We start from the raw sequence: 22,605 nt of genomic DNA, 5'->3' as shown, positions 1-22,605 counted from the left end.
GTTTAACCCAGTTTATAATTTGAATAGATGGTACATGCTGGATAGCATTTTTCCTTTAGTGGTGTGGCAAGTCAGGACAACCTGTATTCAGTTCGTTGAGATTCTTCTGTTTGCCACTGTCAAAGGAAAGAATACATTGACTTCTAAAACTAACATTTATTGAAGTTCAGAGGTCAAGTGATTACTTCATCTTGGAATGCCTTTAGGTCCAGGATCAAGAAGGACATTAATAAATAAATAATTTTTTTTTGCTTACTCTGTGAAACAGTTGAGTAAAAGATAGGTATAAACCCATTGCTTTTTAGGAGATATAAGGCGGTCTAACTGAATGGAATCAGCAGAAACATATACAAGTCACCAGTGTGCCTTGGCAGTCAAAAGGGGGAACCACATACTTGAGGGGTGCATCAAGCACAGCATCCCCAGCTGATCGAGAGCGGTGATTATCCCACCGCGTTCAGTTTTGGTACTGCCTCACCTTTAGTACTCTCTGCAGTTCTGGGCCCCACAGTTCTAGAAGGTCCTTCAGTGCATCTAGAGGGGGGCGACAAAACTGGTGACAGGGCTCAAAGGCACATCCTGTGAGGAGCAGCTAAAGACTTTGGGTTTCTCTAGTCTGGCTGAGGGGCACTCTCATTGTTATCTACAGCTTTCGGAGGAGGGGAAGTGGAGAGAGAGATGTGATCTCTTCTACCTGGTATCCACTGGTAGGAGGTGTGGGAACGCTTGAGAGCTGCACCAGGGGAGGTTCAGACTGGACATTAGGAAGCATTTCTTTACTGAGAGCGTGGTCCACCACTGGAACAGGTTTCCTAGACATGAGGTTGATGTCTGGAACCTGTCAGTGTTTAAGAGGATTTTGGACAATGCCCTTAATAACATGCTTTAACTTTTTGTGAGCCCTGAAGTGATGTAGGTCCCTTCCAACTGGAATGTTCTGTTTTATTCTGTTCTGTTCTATTCTATAATACATTATGTAATTAAGATAAGAGCTGAGGCACTAATGGCTTCATGATGTAATGAGTTTAACAGGACATTTATTTGGATTCTAAAAATATTTGAGGCCACATTACCTAAAACAGTTAAAGCAGTGTTATATTAACCCAAATATATTGATATGTTAGTTACTTTTTCCCATGGTGACGTAATGCAGTGAGGTTAATTCTGGGTGCTCCTTTGCTTAAGGGTGATAAATCCTGTGCATTGTTTTAAAAATTTTAGCCTTTACCTGGGCTGCAGAATCAATGGAAAATAACTTGGGTGGCATAGAGGGTTGAATGGATTGTAAAAGTGTTTCAGTCTCGTGAATGTAAAGAAAAATGTTCAAGCAGTGAACATGGACAACAGCCCCCACCAAACAGAGAAGTAATGCTGCTGTATGCTGGTGTTTATATGTTTGCACAGTGCAAAAGGTATCTCACATCTTCTATCAGCTGTGTAGGGGGAGGAGCAGTGCTCTTCTAAGATAATGTTGATGTTTTGGTAAATTTATGGTAATTAATCTCACAGATTTCTGACAGTGTGGTATTTCTTCTTTTTTGTTCAGATACCTTTGGGACTCTTGTTCTTCCAGTAGTAAGTATTTTTTTCATTTCCTCCTTCCTTAGAAAATGTTGACTCCCTGTAACTTACCATCCGTTGGTGCCGATGATATATTTTGCATGTGATCCCAGTTACTTTCACAGTCTCAGATGAATGTATTTACTGACCAAATCAAGGATTTTTCAGATCAAATGCTGTGCATCTTGTTAGAAGTAATTACAGAATTTGGGAGCTGATTTCCAGCATCAACACAAGCTATCATAAAACTTGAACACAGAAATTTGATTTGTGGCTTTTTTTACTGGCTGATAACCTATATCTGTATTTTAGACACACCATGAAGGCTAATTACAGCTGAAAAAATTGTGCAAAGCAACAATTGAGAAATACTAAAATAAAAATATATTTATATACAGTCTTTGTAAAGGTTTGGAAATGCACATTCAGTAAAAGTACATAAAAAAACCCCAACAGTGTGTCTTGAATTGTGTGTTGTGTATGAATCCTGAATTTGTGATCCTGGACGTCCATCTTGAAAACCCAGTCTAAAGAGTTATGTACTTATATCAGGAAAAAAGTTTTACCAAAGTCATCCTTAAGTCTGGGTATCCTTTAATCCTGGGATTAAGTTCTGATCTCAAATAAACTGTCTCTGATTAAATAATCTGGAACTATTTGATAGATAGATAATCAATGACAATGAGCAGCTCAACATTATGAAAATTACTAGGTTGAAATACATCTCTATGAACTACAGGAAATGTAGAAAATTCCATTCATTAAAAAAAAACCTAAACAAGTTCCTTAATATAATCTGGGCAGGTCTTAAAATGTTCAAGCACCTAAAACTAGGCAGGGTGCTTTCCTCCCTCTCTTGCTGCTATCTGAAGGATGAACTGACTCATTTTTTAACAGCAAGATTTTTTACTCATTTGTGTAGCCACACTAGACTTAGGTTTTGTCCAAAGTGTAATTTGCTGGTAGCAGAAGGTGCGTGATGCGTTTCTGGATTCAGCCTCATCTTTTCCAGAGGAAACAGTAGCTGCTTTGTCTGAGGTACTTGTGATGGTGGTTGGTGTAGTCAGAAGTATGTGAGATGGCCTTTTTCTCTCTTGTGTTAGGAGTGCCAAAATGGGGATAGTAATACCATTCATTTGGGATGTTGTGACTAAGATAAAATATTTTCGCAGCAAGTTCCTACTACTTAGTGTTAAAAGCTGCCTTGCTCATGTTTGGGTTGAGAAACATTAGAAAAGGAGTTGGTGGGGCTGAAGTAGTTACTATTATTGTAGCAATGACCTTGTGGAAGTGTTGTATTAGTGCAGTTTCTGGTAGCATAGATGTGCGAAACAGAAGGTGGGTTACATTGCACCTCAGCTGTCCTAATCCACTGCCATGGCCATGCAAACGTCATTGTCTCTGACCTTTGCATCAAGAAAGGTACAATAGGCAGTTTTGTTATGGTGTTTTGGGAAGGAAAGATCTTTTGAGATATAAAAAGTGTAAAAATCTAGGGAGGAACCCACGCAATCTTATCAATATTTGTGATAGGAAAGAGATACAGGAAAATAGATGAGGTCTCTAAATGGCATTTACAGATTTTTAAAGAAGAAATCAAAGACAATAATTGCAAGCATGTTAAAATAATGCTGTAAGTACAGTTCACTGCAATGATGAAACAAAACAAGGTTATTTTTCCCCATTTTGATTTTGAATGATTATAATGTGTCCTGGAATTCTTGTAGTGAATCCTACATGCTTTTTAGGGATTACAGCTTCTTTAAGAAATACTAACATTCATAAATGAATATTTGAGGTAGTAATAAGCTAATATTTGACAGATGCAGTAGCTAAGGCTGTAACATACTGCAGAATATTTGGTGTGGAATTTGGAGGTTGTTGAAGTATGTGAATCATATGTTCTTGGCAATGTGTGTACAAAAACCTGCAGCTGAACAAAATGCAAAATCCATTTCAGTGTGAAGCTTTGGATTTATAAAATTAAATTTTAGATGCAGATTTTAAAGGGGCGATGTCTTCTTCCCATGTCATCATAGGCCTGCTCATGGGTGAAAAAGAGCCTTTTTATTTTTCCCCCTTCTTGATTTTTTTTTTCCTGGCTTGTTTTTAAAAACAGAAAGTCAGCAGAGAGGGATAGAATTGTAGTTGATTCCTCTGTAGAGGTAAACACACAGAGAAGGAAATGCGTTCTCTACAGACATTTGCGTCTGCTTCATTTGTCACCCAGTGACATTTTCCCATGTTTGTGAATGCCTGTTACCTCACTGCGCGCTGTTAAAATGAGCTTTGACAGCAATTCAGCCTTTCTTTATAGGACTTGGTAGGATACTTTTGAAGTGCTGTGCCTGGTGAGTTAACAGCTGTAATTTTCATTATAGTGCAAGAGGAGTGCTTCAGTTCCATATGTTATGCTGAAAAATGCTAGCCTGTCTGCTTTAGTTGTCTTAACTTCAGAGGTTTTACTCCAGATTTACAGTTTTAACTCCAAACAGAAGCATGTGACTCTTAAGCTTTTCAGCAGGGCTGCTTGTTGGAATTAGCTGTGTTAAAACCCTTTCCTTTCTTCAAAGAGACGTTCTGGCAGTACAGAAGCCAGCATCTGGGCTGGGATGTCCCTGGGGTCAGTGGTTGTCTGTGAAGGCTCTGCTCAACTAAAATTCCAGTGCGCTGCAGCATCTCTGCTTTAAGCCTTTCAACTCCTGTGACTGAGATTCCTCCCAGCTAACTTTAGGAAATGAAGCGATGCATCTGAATTATAAGCTCTGGATTACTGCTGTGCACTGGAAAGACACAGAGAGAGAGAGAGAAAAGAAACCTGTGCATGATTACTCTGATCTTAATGTGGTCTAAATTTCCTTGCCAGTGATATCTGTCTTTTCTGCCTGTACTGTAGAATCCTTCAATGTCTGTCCAAAATAAGTTAACCATATATAATTTCTGTTCCTTCATTTCTTAATATTTTGGGAAGAATAATTATTTTACTTTCTAAATGAGTCACAGTATGTGCTGTAATTATGAATCATTAAACTGAAATGGGACAGAATCTGTGAAGTTGCTATTGAAAAACAGTACCTCACCTCATGAGATATTAATTCTGCGTTTGATTTTTCTACCCCAAAGGATATAAAGCTAAAGACTGTAAAAAAACAAGTGCAAAGTTCTCTTACAGTCCTGCTCATCTTGCTTACACATACCTTCTTCAGATCTTTTATTTTTGGAAAATTTATTGGCAAAAAAGTGATGAAGAAGAGTATTAGCCCGTTATATCAAACCCAAGAAATTTCTAAACAACTGAAAAGAGAGAGCACAACGTATGTATGTGTGAGACTGTGAATGGCATATGAATGCATAGATACTTGTTGAAAACGTGGAAATCTGTTGAATTAGATGGAAGTCTGTTGAAAGCATGCTTCTGATAACATATTTTCAGGTAATTGTTGAAATAACGCATTAAAGTCATGGAAAAAAAACGCTTTCTCTTTTTGAGAATATACATAAATTGACAAGTTTAGGTATATATTAGTTCTTTTTGTCAAATGTTTTTTAAATAACAGTATCTTCAAGAATATTTTTGATACCTAACAGAGAGTCACTATTTCTTTTTAAGCTGCCTCTGAACAGTGCTTCTGGGAATTACGAATTACTGGTGGAAGGCCATGCTGATGGCCGGCGCATCTTCTCTAACCGGACCAGCTTGATGTACATGTCAAAGAGCACCTCTGTATTCATCCAGACTGATAAATCTATGTATAAACCAGGACAAGATGTGCTCTTCCGGATTGTCACTGTCTACCCTGATCTTAAACCTTACAAGGTGTCTCTGAATATATATATCCGAGTAAGTGTCCACAGGAACATAATGACATGTTGGAATGTGTCATATGTTCCAAATTGTGAAAAACACAGATCATATGTATTGCTACCTAAATCTTGCTAGCAAGGCAACTCATATTTAACGTGCAGCTTGACTTTTCTCCTAGGATCCTCGGAGGAAATTGATTCAGCAGTGGTTGATGGAGGAGGGTGATTTGGGTGTAGTTTCCAAAAAATTTCAGTTATCAATGAACCCTCCACTAGGAGACTGGTCCATAGAGGTTGAAGTGAACGTGAGTATTAACATTGCCAAATCATAGAGAGATTTATTTCTTCTGCTAGATGTGTATAAAATTGTGCTTACGTTGCTGAAGACAGTTATAAACATGGCTCATGCGATGACCAAATCCTTCCCTCATGTCAAATATTGTGCAAGATACTATGCAAAGATAATATGCAAACCTCACAAGATTGTCAGTAGTATATGGTTTTGTAGAGAAGGATACAAAAACCCGCATACATACTTTATCCTAAGGTCTGTGTTTTGATTCCAGAATAAAAATGTTATTAAAATAGTGAGGGGTTGTAATACTAATATAAAAGAAAGATCTCATGGAGTATAGTTTTTTTTTCTTTTTAAGTGAAATGCCCTTACATTTATTTTGAAAGCAAATACACAGAAATTTGCTGTGCCAGCTGTGCAGCCAGTCAAGTGTCTCAAGGGTTGAAGAACAAGACTATTTACTGATCTTTAGGGGTGTTTCAGTGATTCACAATGACTGATGAGTTACTGAGGAAAAAATAACTTTGTAACATAGAAGGGATGACTAGTAATACAGAACTGTTGCAAAACAAAACTGGAAGAGTCTGTGTTGGACGTTGCTATTGGCAGTAGTTCTCTCAGGCCAATCCTTCAAGCTGTGGAAGGATACACCATGGAACATGTTTCAAAAATAGCTGGAGGTTTAGCTGCTCAAAACTGTGTCAGGTTTATTCAGCCTGCTTTTAAATACCTATAATTTGGGAACTGCATTTCCTATTTGGCTTGCAGTGGCTGTTCAGAGACATTTAGCAAGTATAAACAGGACTGCTTAATGTTACATAATGAGGGAGATGATGGGTAGAAAGGAGAAAAACTAATGTGATCATGCATTACTTGGGAGTAATATTTAACAGTACCGGTTATGTGTTTGATAGATTTCTGTAGGCTTAGGTTTGTGAGGGTGGTGCTCAAGTGAGTGTCAGAACTGGATTTTTCAAATACGTTGTCATGTGGGTGTGGAGTTGTTGCTGTTGTCTGTGATGGGAAAAATGTATTAAGTTATTCCTGTGCTCCTCCCTGTGCTCTGCCACTCCTTCCCATCCCCTGACTGCTGTTCAGCAGCCTCTCAGTCAGGCTGAAGCAGCTGCCATCAGGCTGAGATCTAAAGTGCAGTGGGGAAGTGACCCAAATTGAAAAGCATCTGTGTTTTTCTTTGCCTAGACCAGGCCAGTTCACTGATCCAGCTGTCAAGCCATCCCCTCTCACAGCTATTGTAGGTGCTTTTCGGAAGTTGGGGAAGTGTGGCTCAGACAGGGAAACAAAGGTTGGTGACAGTGGTGGGCTCCTTCAACAGCTCACTTGCCAAGCAAAAAAGTGGGATATGCTGCTTGGGCTTTCTGCAAAGGCTTGAGTAATGGTGAAATTAGGAGATAATTGTTGAAGGAACAGTGGCAGCTGTTTTCAGTATCTCAATGAGTGCTACTCCCTCCTGAAACAAAACCAAAAAGAAAAACAAATTGGAGAGTTGAAAGAAAAATGCCTTGTAAATTCATTTGTGCTAATGAAACAGCTGTGAGACAAGTGAAGGGAACCTTAATAGACTGTAGTTGATGGTATTCTAAATTTTAGCTATGCTACAGAAGGTTAATGATCCTGGAAAATATATGTCAGAGTGGGAATGTTTCTCCAGTCACGAGTAACAAGGAGAAAGTAAATAGGGAACGTTTTGTTCCTGTCTATTTCAACACAGAGCTAAAGGGCATCAGGTAAAGGAGGTAAAGAGTGATTTCAAAATGACTAAAACATCATAACTGAACTGCAGAACACAGCACTAGCAGTTATTGTGAATACTGAAAATTCAGGTGGGATCAAAAAGTGCCTGGACAAATTCACAGTACTTTCCATCGAGAACTGATAACTAAAAAGGCTTTAGGTGTCAGCTCAAGACACAGGGTCACTCCTGGCTACCGTGGTTGATGCAGTTCTCTAGGTGTTCTCTAACACTTCATGATTGCCTTTTTGGAAGATGCATTCTAACAGTGCAGATTTCTGGAGTAGCTGAATACAAAGGAACCAAACCTGGGATAAAAGGAGATCAGGCTAAATGGTTCCTTTTGACATTTAAACTCTTTAAAGTTAAAATCAAAATAGAGGACAAAAAGAAGAGTATATTTTATTTTAAAAAAGTTTTAAACCTTGGTGTCCAGAAAACCTGGCTATTTTACAGTGCTTATCCTCTGGGAATAGAACAGCAACCCCAAGTCCCACACAGAAATACTTATGTTTACTTTCAGGCCCTTTTTTGTTTACACCTGCACCCCTTTAATTGTCAAATTCCATGTTGAATATAATGACAAAGCATTATGCATTATTTCTACAGCATGTGCCTACACAGCATCTTCATTGGATAAGGATATCATATGCAAGATACATTAAATGACTATTGCAATATTCACACTATTATATTAAGGCTGCCTAGTGTATTGTCTCACAGACTTGTTTTTCTGATACTGTGTCAGCCATTGGATTAATGAGACCTGCAAGACACTTTTCAGAATAAAAGAAAATAACTTTTCTAACGGGAAACTCTGCTTTATACTCTTGATTGCAAGGGAGTTCATGCAGTGAAATACAAGATTATATGGGATGGGATTCAGTTTGAACATTAAGCTGTGTAGGTGTCTCTGTGTTGGTGATACAGTGGAGATTTAGTTGGTGTTCAGTGAAAGCTAGTGAGTGAGTAGATGACTCCTAGTGGATATTCCTAGCTGTTACCTGGATATTCCTCTCTCTTCTGCAGCAGATATGTTTTTCAAGGGGACGTACAGGTTTTATTGTGTCACAGATAAAATTGCATAGATTCACCAATCTCTTCGTGATAACAGAGGTCACTGACAACTTAGATTTACTGCTAAGGAAGACTTAGCGTATGACTGGGATTTTCAATAGGTATGTCTTCCTATCCTTAACTAGTACTGCCAGCTCTAGCTCTGCTTGGTATCCAGCACAGCTTATGGATCTTTTCAGGCTTTAGGAACATCTTCATATGGCAAACCCAGACTGATCTCTGCATGACTTAGCTATCCTGATGCCATGACCTGAACTTTCTACTTAAATAGCCAGGCTTTCTTTCTCAGATTTCCCTCTTGTCTTTAAAGAGTTGTTAAATGATGAAATAACATTTCCCTTCTTGTGATTACAGATCAGTTTTCAAGTGTACTGAGTTTTGATTTTTGGAAGTGCTGCCTCTGAATCCTGTTTTAAATCAGGTTTTGGCTGCTTGCTGCTGTTAAACATCCTGTAGTATTTTTTAATAAAAGTTCAGGTGTAAGTACAGCTGTTCCAGGAAAACTCAAGACAGAGTAATTAAAGTCTGGTTTCCAAGTCTCTACCTTGTATTTTAGTTGGATATCTTATATTTCCTGTTGCCGAAAGGCTTCTAGTTGCTGAGTTTTAGTAGCATACACCTCCAACCAGAAGTTGTTTCTAGTTAAACAGCATTTCGTAATCTAATTTATGGAAGTTGTTATGTATAAATTTATTATCAAATATTGAAGAGTAGTAATGGTTCAGGTGCAACAAGGGCTTTCCAAAATATTTTTAAGAGTATAACTTTTTTTTTTTTTTAAAGCTTCAGCTATAAAGCAACTTTCAGAATCAACCAGGAATGTTTATATACTTTACATATTGAAGTTTTTAGCTTTTGAGGTTTAATATATATTGCAGTGTATCCACAGTGAATTCTGTCATGTTTTACTGCTAGGTCAGTTATGGATTTCACATTTGATGCATTAAGTTTAATGTTGTATATATAATTGCTTAAAAATGTGTCACACTTCTTCAAAATCAGACTGTACATAAAAGTTTTGGCATTGGCTGAGTATTTAGTAGTTTGCAAATGTGCACAGATATTCAGTCAGGATCTGCTAGTGTAAATAGTGGTGACACTGGTGGGGCTCTGTTTAGTTTCTGGAGACTGTGCTATTGAGTTTGAACAGAATTTCATTTTGGAGTTTGTTTCCTGCATGCGAAAACAAAGCATGGAAGTGATCATGAAGTGCTTCTGTTAGTCCTGTGTAGACAAAAATCTGTTTTATTTAGCTGCAAAGCCAAGGCGGAAGAGTGCTCCTGACAGGGCCTGTGAGACAATGAGGTAGCCCCAGGAATGCAGCCGGTGCCAGCATTGCACTTTTCCAGGGCAAAGCCCTGGACCACACCCAGAGTATTTCCCCATGCTCTAACAGCAATGCGTGTCAATGTCAGAAAGAAATAAGAAAGTGGACCCAGATCCGATTCATTCCAGGGACTTTCAATTGCCAAAGAAGAGAAATCTGTGGGGAACAGTTCCTGTGAGCTCACTTTTGTTGGATCAGACTTAATGAATTAAAGCAGGGCGGTTCATCACAGCAGAGCAGAATCTTGACTGTAGTTGTTAGGGGTTCTTGGATGTCAGGATCCAGAGCGTCTAAGGCTCTCCTGCAGAAAAGCTCATCCTCATCATCCCAGAACGCTTCTGTGGATCTCTTTTTTGGCACTTTTTCTTACTCTGGGCGATGGACACAGAATGCAATAGTTGTTCTGCAGTTTAAGAAATGATGATTTAGGGCAAAATGTTAGTCTAGAAGGGCGAGTGTACTTAAGAAGCAGGAGAAGGCATGGAATACAAAACCTGTACTAGAATAAAGCAGCTCTGGAAAAAAAATGGAATAGGCATGGTGTTGTTTTCCTATCTTAAAGAAAACTCCTAAAAATCTCTCTGGGGTTGTGCATATATAACTAACTGACTAACTGCTTGTCTGAAAAGCCACTGTTCCTGGAAACTGGTTTAACAACTTCCATTTCAGTATATTTGAACAATGTTTGCCAGAGAGACAGCCTTGCTTATCAGCTTAAAATGATAGAGTGGTTGAAGTGCTGTTACTTGTCCTACTTCAGACCAGCTTGGCTGAAAAGTGTGTTAGTGGGAGATCTGGCTTGGTATTCAAATCATCAAGATGACCAAATAGGGTCTTTGCCTTTCCCTGAACCATGAAGCATGGCTTCATTTCTGTCACAAAGCTTGTCATTTTAGAGAAGATGCAGCCAGGAGTGCTAGTCTCACTGTAATCTCTTGTTTTCTACTACTTAACAGTTCTTAGTTTTTAATTGTAGGTTTTGTTGGGTTTTTTTTTACTTCTAAGATAATGTGAAACAAATTTTATTTTCAAGGGAGATGCTTTTCTACCATGCTGTCTGGGGTAACATTTTGTTCAGGGTTTGCTTTATGGCAAGGGTCACATATGTACTTAATGCTGGAAATAAAAGCTGTACAGAGAGCAAGATGTGAGATGAATTCACTACAGGTCATTTTCCTAAGATACATGTTCCTGAGGTTACCTGATAGTAATCTGACTGTGGGCTGATACATGCATGTCAACGCTGTAGCATTTTGTGTTGCACGTATTATGATTTGCACAAATGTTGTGAAAATAGCTGGTTCTGCATGTATATTTTCAAACCTAGGAATGTAAATATGGCAGTCATTTTGGTGATCAATGACTTAATAATGAAATTGGCAGCAGTCTGATTTTTACTTTGACAGGAGTATTTTGCTAGGAAATGTGTAAATATAGATGTATAAAGGGCTTGGTCTGTGATGCTTAACTTGCAAAGTTGTTGATCAGGTAACCAAAGTTTATAATTGTTTCTAGTTTATGTCCTGATCCTAGGGTTTTTTACCACAGGAGTTCTCAGTTTATCTTCTCTTGCCACAAACAGTCATTCCTATCTGATACATCTTGATGTACCCTGACAATTGGTTATCCATATTCATTGTTCTTTTCCCCCTTCAAGAAAATCAGGAAATAAGTGAAAAAATTAGAAAAATAGGAAAATAGAACACAAGTAACAGCACATTCTATAGGGTTTTTTATTTCTTTCCTTGATTTTAAGTAACAAATAGCTGAGACAAGAAGATATAACACAGGAGTATCTGCTGAAGTAAGTATGACTGTTTGCAGCCCCCTTTTGAGTAAATGTAGAATCATAAGATTATATGTGCTTTTGAAGTAGTCTAGTCCACTAGATAGACACTGTAGTAGCCTCTTGTTTGTAGAAGTTAATTTAAGATACGCTAACAAAGGTACTGCTGGTATGTCAGTCATGGTTTATCATGATGACTGTGACTACTTATGCTAGGTGGTTTTATGCTAGCTAGCTCAGGTATTCAGTTTTTTTAAATACAGAAACCAGGCATATGTAGATGTCTGCAGACTGGAAGCTGCACAAGCTGTTCATTAGATACACTTACAGTCTGCTTCACATGAACTTCTGCGTCCTTCCGTTTTGCAAATATATACTACTGGTCTCTACAGGAGATGATAGTGATTGAGACATGATTTAAAATCACACCATGTGAGAAATTGTAGTTTAACTTGAATATGGGTGGGATTTGGCCAAGAAGGTATGTTAAATTTACTAATTTAACCACAGTTGTATGTATTTTCTCATATGAATTTTTTTCAATAGGGTCAAGTTCATTATCAAAGATTTAAAGTGATGGAATATGGTAAGTGTTATTTAAGGGCATTTAGTAGTGATCAGAATCAGTAGTGATCCTCCATTAATTTATACTAGCTTCCCTTGGCTGGCATGAACATTTTAAATACTCACAAAAACTTTTAATTTCCAAATCTTTGGCTTCTCTGAGACTGACAAAAAAAACACTTCTTATCAGCTGCCCTGTTTATCTTTGGTAGTTTTAATGATCCCAGAATATCTGTATAGTATGTGGTTGTGAAGCTTGCTGATGATTCTGTCAAAGCTGAATAAGCTAAATGTTTTCTATTTCAGACTTAAAAGCTTATGTGCAGGCTGCTTTTATGATGCTTTGTTCTCCTTTCAACAAAAAGTTGTAGTCTGGGGATTGGGTTAAAAATGTATCTTACCTTATATTAGGAAACTTAGGAAACTAGAAGTCTTTATCAAATTACATGTTCTACCCTTCTTACTTAAAAAAAAAAAAATCCTTCTGTGAATTTAATCCTTTCTGTAATTTTTTTTTTAGTTTTACCAAAATTTGATGTCATGATAACGACACCCTTATACTACTCTTTGAGAGATGAAGATGTAACTGGTGTTGTCTCTGCAAAGTAAGTAAATCACTGATACTGTTGTCACCCTCACTCTTAAGAAAGTTACTGCGGGTCTCTAAGTGTCAAAGTAAAACTTATATTTAGAATGCTAACAGAGCCCCATCTATTCAGAATTAGTTGGTTAGTATCCAACAAAATCCAACTGGATTTTGTTGTAACAAGGTTCAGTAGATCTTCAGATTTCTAGTAAGTTCTTTTGGTCTGGTAAGCACTTCTTGAGTATAGCTATACATTTTCAGCTACCTTATTTGAAAATCTTAAGTTTTTTGCTTGTAATATGTATTTTGATACTTTTTGCTTGTTCTTATAGTTCTTTTATGGTACTTTCCAATTTACCACATTCAGGTCTGTAGGTAGAGTAGCTATATTTTATTAGACTACGTGGAAGATTAGGCAAACTTCTGTGAACATCCTTCTTGTTCTAATAAATCAACATTGTGGATTTTGAGTATGGGTTTCTCCTATCAAAATACCTATACCTGTAAATGGGTAAAGAATTAAAAGCTCTTGAGAAATTCAGAAGAGGCTTCAGTGTAGACTCTTGTGTAAACAGTATTTTATTTTTCAGCTGAGCAAATATCTAGACAAAAATTTACCACGCATTAATCTCAAAGAAAAATTAATTTTATTTTTGAAGATGAGAGTCAGGTAGACCTACTTGATCTATCTATCCAAGACCAACATAAAGGGTCTTTTGTGGGTTATCTAATGCCTAAAAATACATACCTTCTGAAGAAGCACTCCATTTATAAGTGAAATGCAGAAATGATTGTGTAGCAAACTATTTAAATTAAATGTTTGAACTTTTAGAAAACACTTTGTTCTGTAGAATCCATGCAACCTGATATTATAAACTATCAAGGCTGGGTTGGATGGGGCCCTGAGCAACCTGATCTAATGGGTGGCATCCCTGTCCACGGCAAGGACCTTTAAGATCTCTTTCATCTCAAACCATTCTATGATTCTGTGAATCTCCGAAGGGGGAATTTTAAAAAACCGTTCTCCTTGCCTTTTTTTCCCCCATTCTGCTTTGCTTTTGGAATCCACTATATGCCAGGTAATATTTGGTTTCTTAAGTTGTTCCACAGGATCCTTCCACAGGATACTTGACTCTTTCATTTGGTATACTCATAAAGTATTTGAAAGTGTACCTGTCTGCTGCAATAAATTCATACTTAGACACCAGTGAATCACCTGAGATTGAATCCCAGCAGTGACAAAGTTTTCCTGATACATCGTAATTATTCATAGAGAATGACTTCATTCCTGGTGACTGTTTTTATAGACATAACGCTTATTTATACCAAGAGTTTTTACTCCCCTTACACTTGCAGATTTCATAAAACGCGTTTTCTTCTCTGGAGTATTATTAGATTAAGTTAAGTACAGGGATGCCGCCCAATAGCAGTATCATTTCAAGGTTAATGGAAACTTATGACTATAATTAGGTCTGATTAGAAAGACTGAGTTCAAATACAAGACAGTGTTATCAGAGTTATTCCTGTAACTATGCTGTTTGATTTTTCTTTCTGTCTGCTTTTCAGCTTTGATATTACTTAAGTGGCTGCATAATGATTTAAAGTACTTTGAAGTTATCACACCTGCATGTATTACTGCTGAGGACTGGAATGATTTTAGGTGTCCTGTCTGTCCCTATGTCATTCCTCTCTGCCCTCACTTCTCTGTTGCAATGTGAGAATGTCATGGTTTCTCTTAAGTATGACTTGGAAACATACAAAATTTTTATTTCATTGCTGCTCAGTGACTGCAGGTTGCTACTGTCATCCTAAGAAGGGAGTAAGTTACAGTTTTCAGATTTGCCCCAGCTGGACATCGTTTGCAATAATTTCTTGAGACTGTGACTACTAAATAATTAGTAATAATTATTAACAAATATCTGGAAATATCTCATTTCGTGTTAGCAGTATTTGGTAAACAAAATACTTACACTTCCCACATCCCATTTTAACTCTACTGCATATTAGTTATGATGCTACATCAGTGTTCTATTCAATAACTTGCTTCCAGCTTTTAGCTTAGGATAGTTAACTTTTGTACATTGTACAGCCCATAATAATTTTAATAGGTTTGTGCAGCTTATGTGCAGGAAAGAGAAGCACTGTGTATCTTCTCCAGGTTTTGGGCTTCCATCTTTAGTGTTGATAAACTGGTCTCAGTGTTGCAAACTCCATGTTTCAAAGGAAAAATGTGTTCTAGCCATTTTTTGAGGCCAGAGATTAGTATTTTAGTAGCCTTGAGAGCTCTTCAGGAGCCCAGGCCCTGGAGGGTGGTGCAGTGTTGTTTGACTTTGCCTGTTGTGTTTCAGGTACACGTATGGAAAGCCAGTAAAGGGAACTGTAACAGTCACTTGCCTTTCTGTCTCTTACTGGACAAATAAGAGAAATATAACAACAACAATGGAGGTGAGTCATCTCTTAGCAGTTTAAGTGTGTGTCCTGTTGTGGTTTAAGTGACACCTGGGACCATTCCTGAGTGCCAAGTTCAGCTGGCATGGTCTATGGAGTGACTTGCATGGAGAGTGTTAAACTCTCTTTAATTTCCAGCCTAAAGCATGTACATTCAGACTGCTTGTTGGGAATGATTCTTGGCACCTGTGCTCCCTTTGCCTGTGCCTAGAAGTTATTTTGGAGAGTACCAGTTGACCCAGGTAAAAAAATTTTCCAGGAGCCACATAGGTGCTGGAGGACTCATACTAAGGGTTGTTCCCTGGCCGTGTGCCGCTGCACACTGAGCTCTGTGTCACAAGGCCAGAGGAGAACACTCCCAAGTGTCTAGGTGGAGCTCTAGCATGGTAGAAACCAAAGCATTTTGCCTACTAATTGCCAGCAATTACATTTGAGCTGCTGCAGTAATTGTAACCTGAAGCGTGAAATTTAAAACAACATACAGTTGCAATCTGAACACTTAAAAAGAGGTGCTAGATTAATTGCATTCTTTTTGAAAAATTAGACATTTTACTTTTGAGATGTGGACTGTGTTTAAAAAAGGTTAAAGTTTTGCTACATGAGGTAACTGTAATTTTCTGTTTGCTGACTTTAGCTGCTGTCTGACTTCAGTGCCTTCAGCAGCACTTAGTCTACAGAAACTCAGCTCAGATGCTGAATAGGGTGTACCCCTCTTCTCAGGCAGGAACTTGTTCATTGAATTTTTCTCTAAAGCTTAGGTACCATGGCGCTAGCCATGTAGAAATGGATAATTCTAGAATTTAGGGAAAAAAAATTAACTTTTTCCATAAAGTATTGTTGCCTCTAAAAAAGTAGTGAACTTCTACTGGATTCAATAAAAATGGTTGCTGACAGCAAAAAAATAAAGGGTCAGCATTCATAATTTTCTGGTGTTGACACTCCAAAGTTTGTATATGGAGAGAGCTACAGGGCTTAACCAGAAATAAGCTACTGTAGACAGAAGGGTGCCCTTGGCTTTTCTGGCTCAACAATTATTTTTTCCAACATCGCAGATAAATGGATCTGTGAATGTAACCTGTAACAAGCTTATGTTGCAAAACTTGAACGCTGAGCAGTCGTGGCACCAAGGTGACAGCGATTACATAGAGCCGATAGAAATGATCGCAGTGGTGACTGAGTCACTCACAGGTATGTGGCTGTGTGAGGTCTGCTGAGGGAAATCCAGAGTAGGTGGGGCTGGAAGGCCTTACTGCTGTGTGGAAGAGCTTGGAGCACTAGAAAAGTATCACGTACTGATGTCAGCACAAACCATCCACATGCAGATATGTTATCTGAGCATTGCTTGCCTAGAAATTAAATAGTTTAACCAGCTGTTAACTCAGTTGAATAGAGTTCTATGCTAAAGGATTGATTAAATAGCCAAGAAATACATTCTGATGAGAGCTTAAAGTCAGTAACTGATCCTTTTTGATGAGAAGAGCAGGCATAAAGAATTGCTAGCATTAGCCTGAATTTTACAAATTTAGGTTTAATCATAAACTTGCCTGACTTTGGGTATTTGTAAGCCACATTAGTAGAAAGAGTTCCCTGGTCCTATGTTGTCCACAGTCTAACCCCTTCTAGATGGACTGATTTGCAAACTGAGGGGCTTTTGTGAGTTCATGTTCCACTGCACCTTGCACATTAGAAAAAAAAACCGTATACAAAATTTCTGCCTGTCCCTGAAACTAGGTTTCATTACAGACTTTCTGTAGAAACTCTGGCAAGGTGAAGCTGGCTGATTTAGGATTTAGTAAGTTCCTTCCTTGTGTCATTCTGACATAGCCTTATACTTCTAGCAGGCAGTGCCAGAACATATACCACCTTTGTACTGATGTTCAGCTAGAAGGATGAAGAATGATAGGAGTGGAAATGGGGAAACATAGGATAGAATTATTTCAAACTTGGGGAATAAATTGTATTGCTGCTAAAGTAATATGTGTGTTAAATGCATGTTATCTAAACACATACAATTATTCTACAGGAATCTCCCAAAATTCAAGTACCATCATATTTCCAAAGCAAAGTGACTATTTTATTGAATTTCTAGACTACTCCAGAGTTATAAAGCCTTCTCTGAACTTCATAGCTACTGTAAGTTCTCTTGTTTATCATCTTGATTATCATCTGTGGATAAGAAAATGTGACTTCTCCTCTATGCTTATATGGCAAGTTTTGCCTTGGATTTTTAAGTGTAATTTACAGATTGGTTTTCAAATTCCTTCTTTTTTTCACAAGACATATCAGCAAATAGTAAATTTGGAGGCATTTGCTCTAGAAAAGGGTAAAGTGGCAAGGAATGCTGTAGTCTTGGCAGGATATATGTGAGTATAGTTTCTCAGCATTCTCATGGAAGAGAAATCTTCCCTAGCTGGTTCTTTTCCATTAGGTGACTGTGCTTTGAAACAGCAGATTAGTTACTGAGTTCCAAACCTTTTTATGTCTAACTCTGTGTATATTTATATGTATACACACAGAGACACACAAATATATACTTTATATGGTGTATTTATCTACTTCAGCAGCTTTTACATAATTCAGTTAAAACTCATCGAACCACATTGCTCTCAAGTGAAAGTGTTCTTTCTGCCTCCTGTCCCTTTTCATGCCAGCTGCAGTCCACTCATAGAAGTATTTCGTGTTCTTCATTCTGTCCCTCATCTGCATTCAGTATTTGTACATTTTGCAGAGGTTGCAGATTGTATCACTGCATTTTGCTTGAAAATCCATTTTACAATTCTTGAGCTTTTACTGTATAGAAGTGAGACCTAAATAGCAGTGATTTAGGCTGAATATACTCTTCCAGAGTAGATTCAAGAGTAGGCTCAAGGTGTAGCTTTATGCTCACCTGATCATTTGGGCTTTTGGGTTTTGTGCTTTTCGTTTTCCTTGACAGTATCCCAGTTTGAATCCACCTGTTTTTTTCTCCTCTTCCAAAGATTACTTGAGTGAGAGACAGCTGAGGCATCTGGCAATTCTTGCAGCTGGCAGACAGGAAAGTATCAGTTATGCTCCCAAAGAAGTGTGAATGAACAGCTGCTGCTGTTACTGATAAGTGGAGACCTGCATATGGTCTTCAGAGAGAGAATTAGAAAATCATGGCTGAGGAGGAGAGGTAGTGCAGTGACATCTATGGACTGAAAAGGGAAACATCAGTGCTTTTAAATGTAAAAGTTGAGTTTTTTGGTGGTGTATAGTTCAGAATAAGAATGATTTTACTGGATGAAAATCTGCTTGAATGTGGGCATAAAGGTTGTAAGTTGCAGTGCTGATTGATGTATGATGAAGAGGTTGCACACTGTTGGTTTTCGGCCTAGTTTCAGTCTTCAGCTCATTTGATGAATTCATAAACACATCTGACTCAGCACCAGCTCTGCTCATCTGACTCCTTTTCCCACATGATGTAAATGTTAGGTTGCCCTTTCTTGTGGTGGTGATAAAGTTATGTATTCAGACTGTAGGTGGGATATGTATAATTCACCTGAGACACAAACATTTTCAACTACAAGAGTAACTGGGAGAGCTGAAGTGCGTCATGTCTCCTTTCAGTTCCATCTTACTCTTTTTTAATTCCCTGGGGTTATGAATAATTTTGTTCTTGCCTGACTTGCCTACTTGCAGTGTTTATAGGGAACAAAAGTAAAGCTATTGATGTGTGAGAAATCTGAGGATACCTTATTTTTCTTGATATGATGTGAGTGCAAATATATTGTTACATGCTATGTGTTGTGCATTTTAGCTTTACCCTTTTTCGATGGGTTTGATAAGTGTTTTCTTTCTTTTTGTTTAGCTAAAGGTGTCACGTTCTGATAGCAACCAGCTGACAGCTGACGAGAGGCAGAATCTTGTAACAATCACTGCTCAACAGTCAGACCTGCTTTTCCATCACTCTTCACTTTCTCATCTGGAAAATGAGGCAACAGAGGAGAGAAATCTGACAGTCCATGTCCTGAACTACACAGTCCCAGAAAATGGAGTAATTGATGTTGAGTTTCCAATCCTGTCTGATACAAAAACTCTGAGAGTTCAGGTAATGCTTTGTAACATGCTGCTTTGGAGTGTTGCCACACTAAATTGCATGAGCCAGGATCAGTGATATGCTGTCCTGGTATCTGCAATAGCTGACATGTCACCTATTGTTATTTTTGTTACTTCATATTTTATATATGTTACAGCTGGAAAGAAAGTGATGGATCTTGTCAAATGGGAACTAAGATATCAAAAGAGAAAAACCCAGACACCCAAAGCAAGCATAAAGTGGTCTTTTACTATGGGTGCCATGCTCTTGTAAACAGTACAACATACATGAACACCACGGATTTTGCTGTTTTGTTAAGAGCTTTTTTTTTGCACTGTCTCACAGGCAGAGTTCCTCAGCAGTAAGACTGACATAGGTGTTTATGACGTGTTCAGTTCCCCCAGTCAGACTTATCTCCAGGTTAAAACAAAGAGCCAGGATATAAAGGTACAGTCTGAGACAAAACTTGCCACGATAAAAACGAAGTTACTCATTGTTTTTCCATACTCATCCATATGAATCATGTGCTTTTCCTAGGCTGGGAAGCCTTTTGAGCTGAGTATTGCAAGCAACAAGCCAGTTAGAGAGTACCACTATCTGGTAAGTTACTGGTTTTACATTTGGGGACAATCCAAGGTGACTTTTACCAACTTGAGAAATACTCCAGTGAGTGGAATGTGATTAAACATTAGAGAGATTCAGCATTTTTTAATTGTCCTTTGTGAAAGAGGAGGCCCAAAAAACTTCCTTTCCACTAGGATGGTACTTTATGAAAGAGAGGTCTATTTTTCTACCTAGGAGGAATGCCCCTGGCACTGTAAGGAGGTGCTTCTGGAAAAAGTGCTTCTCTGATCTGGGTGTTGGGTTATTTCTGCTTGCAGATGTGAGATAAGGCACAACTGTGAGAACAATACTGTTTCTGACTGTGCAGAGCACCTGCAGTGGGAGAAGGGACTAGGATGTCCCAGGAGTAGCCCAAACTGTGGCTTTGTCAGCAGATCCTGCAGATGCAGGTGGAAGCAGGGGCCTGGTGGAGCCCGTATGCAGATTCGGGGCTGTCAGGCTGAGCCTGTGGGTACAGGGTGAGAAGAGCTGCCTGCTGAGGAAACAGATGGTTGAGTGGACAGAGTGGCATTGTTAACAAGGGAAATTCACAGGAAGCATTTTAAAATAAGTGTCTTGGGTAGTGGCCTGTTTAATTGCTCAGCTGCTCTACTGTATCTTCCAGTATCTGAATGGAAAGATTTATTATATATACCATCATAAGTTTCCTATCCTGTCTTTAACACGTGCCTATCTTGTTCACAGTCTGCATCTTAGTGACCATGTTAGCTGTATTCTTTTTCTTTCACAGACTTTAACAGTAAACTGAATTAGGAAAACCTATATACAAATACATGTAAAATTTGGGCATTCTTATGTATTTTCTAGAATAGAAACACTCTCTAGAAGGTTTAGTATAAATCAGGTCTGTGCAACCAAAGGCAAGGAGCTGCCTTTCATCTCTCCGTCTTTATTAGTAAGTCTATGTAGGAACAAATTTAGAGTGAAAAAATTGTTGCTGTGGGTCTGAAATCCCGGTATTTTGAGGTAGCTTCATACTAGCTCTAATCTGATCTGTTAAAATGAATGCCTGCTTTTAACTGGAGCGATTACTAGACCCCAGTTCACACTCTCCATGAGGCAAACCAAAGTGTTCTAAGTAGGATGTTTTGGAGGTTTGCTTTTAAAACTATATGCCTGATCCAAACTCAAATGCTGTTACAGGTGACCCACATGAGCCAACCCTATTACTGTTGTATTTTTATGTTCTCATAGCATATGTGTACACTTGTTGTAGTTCTTTACTTGTCCGTAGTGATACAGGAATTAAAACACAGAAAAAGAATTATTATTAAAAGAAATCTATTATTTAAATATTACATTACCTACCATGCCCATTTTCACAGAACTGGTCTACCACTTAGTAAAAAAACCCAGTGAATCACAGCTATGTGTCTCCAGCAGCTACTTGTAGAAAGAATTGTTGAGCTTATGACATATTGAGGATACCAACAGTTTGAGTGTTACATTTTTTTCTCCTTCAGGTATTATCTAAGGAACAAATTATGGCTTTTGGCACAAAGGCTACAGAAACATTCTCTTTAACAGCAGAAAATTCCTGGGCTCCTTTGATATCTATACTTGTATTCTATGTAGATGAGCTTGGAGTTGTTGTAAATGATGCTCTCACTGTCCCTATCCAGCCTGCTTTGGATGACAAGGTAATTGTATTGAACTTGTGTCTGAGACCATGTTTTTGTCTGGGTGTTGTGTGGCAAACAGTATTTTAGATCATAGGATTGTAACTGTAAAAACTTTTTTCATTGAGGATCTAATCTGAGGTTTGTGCAAGTCTTTGGAAAGACTTTTGATAATACCAGTGCAGTTAGGGTCCAGTTTTTTGCATATTTGCAAGTCGTTTCTACTGGTGCTGTGTTTTCCACATAAACAGATGCACAGCATCTCCTCATATTTTTCATAGTTTGGTCAATTACTGAGCCAAAGATTCCTCTGGCTAATATAGTGACAAGGTATCGTGAGTGCTCTAAGGGCAGAATTGTAAATGTTTATGAAGACTTTGTTCTAGCCAGTCAGTGGTCACGTTGTGACCAGTGTTTGTGTTTCGTGGGACTGTCAATGCTTTAACTCAAAAAAGTTTGAAGAAGAGTGGGAAAACGCCTAGTGCATCAATGAATTGATTTTTCAAGCTTATTTACTAGGATGAGATTTGGTCCTTTGTGCAAATAAAAGCCTCACTATAATTTTTTATAGGTGGCACCATCCAAAGCCTGGATGAGTTCAAATTCTTTCTCTCCTCTGTAGACTTTAACACTTATAACCAGACATCAGTAGGGAGCCTGTTTGTCCTGCTGCATGAAAAATGTCTCCATTTGCCTCACGATTTATCCAAGTTACCAAAAGTCCTAGGAAAAAGACTCTCAGAGGTCCCCAGTGTCCCAAATGTTCTAGGAAAAGCAAATCCAGGGTCTTAATTATAGCCAAATAATCTAAAAAAACTACTTTCTGAGAGTTGTTAACAGCTGTAATTATCACTGTAGAATTTAAATCAGTGCTGTGTTTCACTTTTTTCTAGATTAAAATCTCTTGGAGCAAAGATAAGGTCAAGCCATCTGAGAAAGTCTCCCTTAAAATCAGTGCAACAGAGCCAGGATCAGTAATTGGACTTTCAGTTGTTGATAGAAGTGCAAAGCTTCTGGGAGAAGGTAGTGACATAACAGAAGAATCTGTAAGTATATGGGAAAAAAGGTTTTCATTATTGTGTGTATGAAATATGTATGTTTGTGGAAA

General features: G+C 38.2%; 1 protein-coding gene across 1 annotated transcript in view; it reads left to right on the top strand.

Moving 5' to 3' along the window:
- CD109 (CD109 molecule) overlaps nucleotides 1-22,605 on the top strand; it is a gene marked incomplete at both ends in the record, with an annotated part of 66,547 nt that overhangs the window by 13,436 nt on the left and 30,506 nt on the right. Inside the window, 13 exons of the mRNA XM_082303024.1 lie at nucleotides 1,547-1,575; nucleotides 5,171-5,401; nucleotides 5,544-5,669; nucleotides 12,146-12,185; nucleotides 12,684-12,768; nucleotides 15,098-15,194; nucleotides 16,250-16,385; nucleotides 17,221-17,330; nucleotides 19,027-19,266; nucleotides 19,600-19,701; nucleotides 19,792-19,854; nucleotides 21,342-21,518; nucleotides 22,391-22,543. Of these exons, the coding sequence (XP_082159150.1) occupies nucleotides 1,547-1,575; nucleotides 5,171-5,401; nucleotides 5,544-5,669; nucleotides 12,146-12,185; nucleotides 12,684-12,768; nucleotides 15,098-15,194; nucleotides 16,250-16,385; nucleotides 17,221-17,330; nucleotides 19,027-19,266; nucleotides 19,600-19,701; nucleotides 19,792-19,854; nucleotides 21,342-21,518; nucleotides 22,391-22,543 (1,589 nt within the window). The remainder of the gene's footprint in view (nucleotides 1-1,546; nucleotides 1,576-5,170; nucleotides 5,402-5,543; nucleotides 5,670-12,145; nucleotides 12,186-12,683; nucleotides 12,769-15,097; nucleotides 15,195-16,249; nucleotides 16,386-17,220; nucleotides 17,331-19,026; nucleotides 19,267-19,599; nucleotides 19,702-19,791; nucleotides 19,855-21,341; nucleotides 21,519-22,390; nucleotides 22,544-22,605) is intronic.

The sequence above is a fragment of the Coloeus monedula genome (genome assembly GCF_965178545.1).
Source record: "Coloeus monedula genome assembly, chromosome: 2".
Taxonomy (NCBI): Eukaryota; Metazoa; Chordata; class Aves; order Passeriformes; family Corvidae; genus Coloeus; species Coloeus monedula.
The sequence above is the reverse complement of the archived record's forward strand: the minus strand, read 5'-3'. Positions and strand labels throughout refer to the sequence as shown.